Genomic DNA, 9,296 nt, shown 5'->3' with positions numbered 1-9,296 from the left:
CTAATTGCCTGGAAGACTCCCTAGTCCAGATTTCAGTCTCCGCAAGGAGAGGCAGTACCTCCAAGACCTGCACTTCAGTAACAATGATGGTGACTATGAAATGTGTATGTTGAAAAGAGCATATCGATCTGCTATGTAACTTCAAAATATTTGGCTTTGCGTTTTCTAAGTGGCCCATCTGGTCTTCACCCTTTAACCCCATACAGGGATCTGGCCTCTGCTCCCGGGGAACCACCAGGCCAATACTTCTCGGAGTAGTCTCTGTTAAAGTGACTCTTGACCCACAGGGGTCAAGAGACACTGGGATGGTGCCTTAAGTAGCCCCAAGGAGGCCACTCGTTGGTTGGGGAAGGTTATGACACGTGTTGGCCCTTGAAGAACCGATCGGTGGAATGACATACATTTCAACAGTGGAATAGCAAAACTTTTGGCAGTGTGGAGTTTGTAGTCACAGACCACCATTTTCCTATATTTAGTAGTCCTCAAGCTCCACCATAGATTAATCTGTCTGGCTATCTATCTATCTATCTTAAAAAGGAAAAATAGCAGCACTTGCCAATCCAGGTAAAACTGTGTGCTAATCCTCCAAGACCGTCCCTCCATGCCACATTGCTTGAGAAAGTCCTCATTGTGCTGGGCTTAAATGTTACAGTTGGGGTGAATAAAGCGGGTCCAACACCCTTTCACCTACTTTGGAGTGCTGCCTCATTTCTGTATGAGGCCTCATAGAGCAAAATTCTATAAGGTGTAATGTCACTACATATGGTGCTTCATGAGGTGGTAGAAGCGATCAATTGACCTTTGTTGGTGTCCAGACATGAGGCCACCAATGACTAAACCCATACAGTATGCCTTGGTAATGTGAGTTGCTGACTTGTTGAGGTTTCCAGTAAGAAGATGTAATTGGCTGCCGGCTAGTACATGTGTGACTGGAGGAGGATGTTGTACATGGTTTACACAGAATCAGCTGCAGGAATCTTACACCCAAGTGTTCTGCAAAGATGAAGCAGCCTGGACTGAGGGTGTCCTGCAGCACATATTACTTCTTCTTCATCGGTTTCTATATCACAGGTAAGCAGCAGACGGGGGGTGAGATGGTAAGAAATGTAGGACATAAGTGACAAAGTGTAATGTATCCTAACTCATGTAAGGTTTTATTGGAACCAGTTCTACTTACCGTATGACTAGTGTGATATAGCTGATATACATTATAGTCTGAGAATGGCCACAATAGTAAAGCTGGGCAAGAAACGGGCCATGAGGAAGCATGATGGTGGCCTTCTGAAAGAGTTGGATGCGCTAAGTTTCTTGACCTTGCATGTTCTAAAACAGCCTTTTTAGCCATCCCACCTAGTGTATATATGGTCTCCATATAATAAGCACAATTCTTGGGTTTCTTAATGTAATCATGGTGATTGTCACTCGTGTGTGCCCAGGCCGACAAGACTGCTTATGTGGCACTGGCGAGACCTATACAATGATGGTGGCCTGAAGGTGACCACTTTATCTGTCTCTCTCTGGACCATTAATCTACAACTGAAACGTCTCAAAAAGACCACTTCTTTAAGAAAACTACCTTCCATTAAGACCATATTTTTCTCTGCTGAATTTTTTATTTTCTTGTCTTCTCTGATTATTGTCTGTCTTCTTTCAGACGACTAACCCTCTAAATGACCATTTAAATTTGCAATTTCAATAAAGTATATGGTTGATTAGATAGATATTAGATATAATAGATATATTAGATAGTAGCTAGATATATAATAGATAGATATGAGATAATAGATAGATATGAGATAGATACATACATACTTTTCAAATCTCGGAGGAATGATCACACCAATAACAATATCTAATCTTTACAGTAGTATCAGAGAAGGCGGTGTATCCCGGTGACGAGGAGCAATTTATTGTTTTGTAACACAATTGAGAAAAATTCTCAAAAAAGAATATTAATAGAGAAAGATGTTCTAGTTGATCTAGTATTTGTATTTAGTCCGAACTGGATCCAGTATTGAGAAGAAAATTCAAAACTTTTTTTTAACTGTTTTTATTTTTTTGAATGTTGGCAAAATGAAAGAGAAATGGAATTGTACGTGTAGGTTTATTAGTTGCGTCTTGTGTTGCTCTGGAAGGGAAAGAAATGTTTTATGTGTTATATTTCAGTGCCGATAATAAAAATGAAGATTTTTTTTTAATCATTTTCAAGCAGATAAAAAGAAATACATTTTACAAGGTCTAATGTTATTGCAGTTTCTAACCTCCTGCACCAGGCCTTCCTAATAAAAGTGGCACTCTCATTGTGAGAGTGAAAACAAAACCCCTTCAAAGCGATGGGCGTCATTCCTATGGCCTTAATAACAATGTCTTAATAGGTCTAAGCACTCTATATAACTCTAATATATCTCTATATTGTATGCATTTTATTTTCAGATATTTTATGTATTTTAGATTTTTAGTAATAAAATGGTATTGGCCCTGATTAATGCTATTTACTTTTAATAGACTATAAAATAATAAAAAATAATAAAACAAATGAAAAAAGAAAAGGCTGTAAAAAAGAAAAAAAAGACAGCGAGAGAACCAAACATATGCTCCTAGGACCCTGTGTCTTAGAGGTCGCCATCTTTTATGTTGCCTCTGTAGCGTTTGAAAAGAGTTGGGGAAGAAATGATGCACCGTAAAAAAAAAAAGTTTATCTTTTCAGCCCAAATAATTGGTGCCAACCATGATATTTTCTATAAACAATTTGGGTGCAATCCAGGTTATTGATTACTAAATGTATTCATATATTTGTGTGTTTTTATTATTTTATTTAGGCCTCCTGCACACAACCGTAGGTGTCCCATTGCCGTATTGCGGATCCGCAATACATGGGCACTGTTTCATGTGCATTCCGCATCACGGATGCGGACCCATTCACTTCAATGGGTCCGCAAATCCGGAGATGCAGAACGGTGCGGAACGGAAGCACGGAACGGAACCCTACAAAAGCACTACGGAGTGCTTCCGTGGGGTTTCGTCCCGTACTTCCGTTCCGCAAAAAGATAGAACATGTCCTATCTTTTTGCGAAACGGCCGGATCGCGGACCCATTAAAGTGAATGGGTCCGCGATCCGCTGCGGGCCGTAGCACGGCCACGGGGCGCTATTTGGGCCAGTTGTGTTCCAATCAATGTGACTGACCAATCATCAGGACTAGACTGTAATTTACAGACACATTTTTTTGTCTTTATCGTGGAATTTATCAATATTCGGCTGAGAATTGTCCATATTTTGGGAAACTTAGGTATTAAAATCCCTGACCTGCTATGATTGGAACAGTTTTTTTCATAGGAACATTTTTTAGATTATAGAAAAATAATAAATTGGTTATTTTTAGCCATATTACGGATCATTACAACACCGGTACATCATATGGATGTGTGTAACCATATGATGTACCGGTGTTGTAATGATCCGTAATATGGCGCACAGACAAACGTGCCCATGCTCCATAAGGCACTGATTTTATACAAAGGCATATGTGGTATGTTCTGCAAGCACTACTTTTAGAGTACAATGTGGTGGCGTACAGTCATTGTATGGCGGTACGGGGCATACATATGGCGCTGTAGTACAAAACTGTAGACCTGGTGTATCTCTTGTGTGCAAACAACTTTGCCTTGTGCATTATTCCTTCATAATATATCAGGGCGAGGAAATCATGGAAGCATTGGAAATCTTTACCGGCTATATACCGCCATACGGCGTCATAGTCTTACAGCACATTCAGACAACTGTATGTTTTTAGGTTAGTGATCTGTATTCCAGCAGACCTGGAAGGAGACCCAGAGGTCAGTAGGAAAGTAGGTTTGGACTCCATTTATACTCCGTTTATAATGTAAAGGACACTTGCCATTTTTTGCACAGTTTGCGGTTTTATTTTGCAAAATTATTCCTGTTCACAAAAAGTGTAAAATCTGATTGAATAAAGCCTCTAGCTCAGGGATCGGCAACCTTCGGCACTTCGGCTGCTGTGAAACTACAACTCCCAGCATGCAAACATGCTCGGCTGTTCTCACAACTCCCATAGAAGTGAATGGAGCATTTTCGGAGTTGTAGTTTCAGAACATCTGGAGTGGCGGAGGTTGCTGATCCCTGTGAATACTGCAAAATCATGCGCTTAGGAGCCTCTACGGCAGCAGCACACGAGGTCCCTATAGGTCCACAATTGGCACTCATTGTGCTGCCATACGGCGCACTGCAAGGCACCATATTCTCTCAATACTCTAGGAGAGAATTTTTTAAGCATCCAATGGAAAATGCCGCAAGTTTTTTGTAACTGACAGAAAGTAGAACAGATGGCAATCAATGTGGGTCAGGAGTTACTTTCTAGCACAAGATAAAATAAAACAAAGCAAAAAAGAAAACGAAGCACAAAACAAAAGCGCAAAGTAACAGCTGCGATGAAAAGTAGGATGCCAAAAATCAGCATCAACTGACAGGCAGAGGTAGATCAGTATAATGTATGGTGGATCATCTCTGTGATCAGGAGATGTACAACTCTTGGATGTCCTCTTCTCCAAGACCTCTGATCGGCATGATCAATAACGTGCAAAAATTTGGGACATTTTAGAATTTTTCCTTGAATAGAAACAGTATTCACGTTTAGATTTACCTTGAAGGACTATAATAATAAGATATTTTAGACCAGTGTCTACATGGAGACTTCTTGTCTCTGTTGAGTGACCACTGCAGTCCACAGGAGAAATGTGGTGGGAAAGCTTCTCCAAGGGCAGAGTAAAACCGGTGGATTTATGTGCCGTATTACCGCCTCAAGTCCCAGTCCAACTGCTGACCTGACAGCAATATAAGGATCTGTGAAGCGGTCAGTCTTGGTCATTAGACCCACGGTTGGGCTGGGATTTGCGGCCATATTACGGGTGTATAAATATGGCCATATTTTGCACGTGTGAAACTAGCTTTAAGAGAGATCCCATGTAGCGCCAGCTAAGGGAAACATTAAATGGGGGTGAATTCCTGTAAAATTGCAACTCCAGTTGTACCTTAGGGGGAAGCAAATCAGAAATGTCCTTGTAACTATCAGAAAATTTTGAGATCTGTTGCCGTGTAGCCTGGGCCGCACTTAACCGTCCTGTTTCCCGCGATTCCTTGGTCGGGCCATGTTATTGCAGTATAGCTCAGGAGAGGCACGGAGGACATCTCTGATGGGGCTTATCTTTTGGGGAAATAAAAGGATTGGGCAGGAATGCTCCCACATGTCAGATCTTTCTTTCCTCTATAAGAAGGCCCCAAACATTTAAGGGCGAGTTCACACTTCAGTTATTTGGTCAGTTATTTTTATCAGTTAGGGCTCATTCACACGACCATATCAGTTTTTGCGGTCCGCAAATTGCGAGTCTGCAAAACACTGATACCGGACATGTGCGTTCTGCATTTTAGGGATCGGATCGTCTTTTTCCTATGTAGAAAGGCCTAATGTTGTCTGTAATTACGGACAAGAATAGGACATGCTCTATCTTTTTAGCGAGGGTGTGGAACGGACATTTGGATGAGGACAGCACACTGTGTGCTGTCCACATTTTTTGCGGACCCATTGAAATGAATGTGTCCTCACCCGTTCCGCAAAATTGCCGAATGGATGCGGACAGAAATATTTGTTCGTGTGAGTGGGCCCTTATTGTGAGCCAAAACCAGGTGCGGGTCAAAAACACAGAACAGGTGCAGATCTTTCCATTATACCTGATCTCTGTGGAGGCTTCACTGATGGAAATAACTGACCTAATAACTGAAGTGTGAACGCAGCCTAAGTGTAACAGATCTTGTCACAATCTGTAGATTCTGCCAACATAACACTACCTCTCGCGGTAAGGAGTTTCATAGCTTGTCTACACTAACTGTAAAGAATCCTTTCCTGTATTGATGTCTAAATCCCCTTTCCTCCATGAATGTCCCCCGTTTCTTGTACAGAAATGAATAAACCTGTTTTTCTGTATTGACCACTGACCTATATATTTATACATGATAATAAGTTCCCTTCTAAGGCATCTCGTTATAAGAGAGACCTTCATAATCTTCACGACTGCCTCTCAACCCTTTTCAGCTCTCCTATATTCTTTTAACAATATGGAGCCCAAAACCGAATGCTATACTGTATCTAAGATGTGGGGTAACATTATCATGTTGAGATGATGGGTTTTTATATTTTTTATTTTTTTATCAATCTAAATTCTCATTTGCTTTTGCAGATGCTGCCTGACATTGAGTGCTACTGCTTAGCTTACTTTGAACCCAGAATACTCAAGTCCTTCTCTTGTTCATTTTGTACCATTAATGGTTATGCAGAAATACAATTACTTTGACCTTTGTGGATTTATCCACAATATATTTAATTTGCCAAGCTCGTGCCCTTATGGCCAGCGAATCAAAGTCCTTCTGTTATAGCTTACAATCTAGCTCCGGTCTGAGGGAAAAATACATTTTGGAAAACACGCTTACGTCCTAATACCATACCGTGGCCATGCACCATACAGAAATGATACCAATTGAGATTTCTCACAAGATTATTAAGATTTTTGCCTTAAATATTAAGTTCATTGCATTATTACTAATATTATTGCATTATTATTAAGATTTTTGCATTATTACTAATATTATTGCATTATTATTAAGATTTTTTCATTATTACTAATATTTTTGCATTAGTATTAAGATTTTTGAATTATTATTAAGATTTTTGCATTATTTGTAATATTATTGCATTATTATTAAGTTCATTGCATTATTAATAGGATTAATTTGTCACCACTATCTACGTATGTGAAGAAGTATTATAATTACTAAGTATCGCTACGTATTCTTATTTGAAAGTCACGTGACTCTTGTGTGAATAGATAATATTTCCATTTCGTACCAAAAACCATAGGCACGTCATGTGCCGCAATACGGGGATCCAGATGTTCCCGTATTGTGGTGGTACTCTTCTCCAAAACCAATGTTTTTAGCGTAGAATACCTCCATATTACAACATCTAATAGAAATGGTATGGTATATGATGTATGGCCTAGGTCTACATATAAAGCTGGGGGAATATGGAGGTACATATATTGGCTCAGAGTGGTTCTGTGGCATGGACATTTTCTTGGGAGCCTCAAGTTTCTTTTCTGATAAGCGGGAGTTGGAGGATGCGCTAATTTTCATAGGGATCTGTTATAGGACAAGGGAGAGGTTTCTAAGAAATATGGTGTCACCCTACTGTGTCATACCACTGTGAGATGTTAAACTGGCACAGTGTTAGTACATAGAGGGCAGAGAAGCTGCAGCTATTATTTATTGTGCACAGGAGGCTGGACGATGGCACACGGAGCCCGGTATGGCTCTGTACTAAGGAGCCTCGGGGATGTTGTGTGCTGCTAGGATCAGCAACCTTTCACAACAACACCCAACATGTACACTTATTTGTTCTCCCATAGAAAGGAAATGACTTCAAGTGGCTACACAGATTTTTGTGAAATTCAGCGGAAAACAAAGACCTTAATGTGTCTATGTGAAATCAGAGGTACAGTAAAAGCCCCATGCACCTCTATGGCAATTATTATGCCTATGTACAGAAGGGAGCCATACTACGGTGGTGTATAGAACGTTTTGTTTTTTTCTCTTAAAGTGTAGCTACACTTTTCAATAACTTTATTTAAAAAAAGGATTTAAAATGCCATAAAGTAAAATTTTGTCATATACTTTAGTTTCTTTTCACATTTTCCTTACAAAATAGGCACTTGAAGTCCAGGGTGTCTATAGCGCTTACATGTGGATGGCGTATGGATTCCTCTGCGGGGTCCAACTGAGCAATGTACAGGCAGGAGCACACTTCGTTGTTTCTACCTGTGCCAGCTCCGCTCTGCTAAAAGCCTGGCATACCACATGGGTGCAGGGTGTCCTGTGCGAAGCAGACCGAGTAGGCACAGGCAGAAACAGCGAAGGGTGCTCCTGACTGTACATCGCTCAGTTGGACCCTGCAGAGGAACCCATACACCGCTACACTATTGACATGTACGAGTGTATGGATTCTAAAGCGATATAGGTACCTGAACTTCAGGTTCCTATTATATAAGGAAAACATGAAAAAGAATAAAGTTTATTCCAAAAATGTTATGGCATTTAAAATAATTTTTAATAGTTATTCTAAAGTTTGGGTACACTTTAATTATTTCCTTACATCTAAACTTTAGCATCAAGAGCATCTTATAGCTTGAAGCTAGGATTCCCCAAAGACTTCTATGGTGAGACTGTAGTAGTAGTGCCTTAACGTGACTATAACAAATTATATTTTTGCAGTTAGTCCACATTTCTTATCTTGAACAGCAATGCACCACCTGAGGCATTATCCCAGGTGCTGGCTGCTAAGGAGGGCACCAAGGACCCGAATGTAATTTTTGGCATAGGTGAAGGAAAGCCTCGGTACACCCTAAAGGCCCAGAGAACATGATATGATGGTAATATGGATCTAAAAGATGGTTATTTAGTGATATATTGCTATATTAATACTAACAATACATTTTATATTAATACAAAAAATAATCCAGGAGTGGCTTAACCGCTTTATTCTGGGATAGAGATGAGCGAACTTCTTAAAAATTCAATTTGGCTGCTTCGCCGAATGTTACAAACAAATTTGTCTTGTGACGAATAACTTCATCACGAAACGCATTTCTTTGTAAGTAGCGGGCACGATGATGGGGAACGGCCCATCCCCCCACTTCCCCGTCATTGAACCCCTCAGATTCCGCGTTCATCTAAGATGAATAATAAGGCCTTTCAGGGGTTGATCAGATAAAAAAATAAAAATTAATTATACTTACCTTACCCATTTGAGCGTGAAGAGGCCGCGGCCATCTTGCTTTAAGATTGAGTGCGAAATCTTGCACGGTGCGTGATAACGGCATCACGATGGCGGGTTCACAAGATTTCACGCGGGATCTTCAAACAAGATTCATGCTCAAGTGGATGAGGTGTGAATTTTTTTACATTTTTATTTTTTACCACCGTTTCAGGGAAAATCAATTAGTTACCACGAAGCACGAGGAAATTCAGCTTCGCGACGAATCGAGCTTTCCCTTAAATTTGGATCAAAGTCCACTTCGGATACTTCGATTCGCTCAACACTATTCTGGGACAAAATTGAGATTTTGTTTGCTGTGGGGAATTGACTAGACTCACCCTAGACCTTGTTAACAAGACTGTGTCAAAAATATTGAAACTCCGTCGTCATAGACGAGATGAGCCCCAGATTGTAAC

The 9,296-nt window shown here is 40.3% G+C and overlaps 1 protein-coding gene across 1 annotated transcript in view; it reads left to right on the top strand.

The window, feature by feature from the left end:
* Window positions 1–996: 996 nt before the first annotated feature.
* Window positions 997–9,296, top strand: part of CD8B (CD8b molecule) — a 30,280-nt gene continuing 21,980 nt past the window's right edge. The window contains exon 1 of the mRNA XM_040419274.1: window positions 997–1,071. Coding sequence (XP_040275208.1) covers window positions 1,002–1,071 — 70 coding nt within the window. The 5' untranslated portion in view covers window positions 997–1,001. The remainder of the gene's footprint in view (window positions 1,072–9,296) is intronic.

Source organism: Bufo bufo, chromosome 2 (genome assembly GCF_905171765.1).
Source record: "Bufo bufo chromosome 2, aBufBuf1.1, whole genome shotgun sequence".
NCBI lineage: Eukaryota > Metazoa > Chordata > Amphibia > Anura > Bufonidae > Bufo > Bufo bufo.
This window is presented reverse-complemented; position numbering and strand designations above follow the sequence as displayed.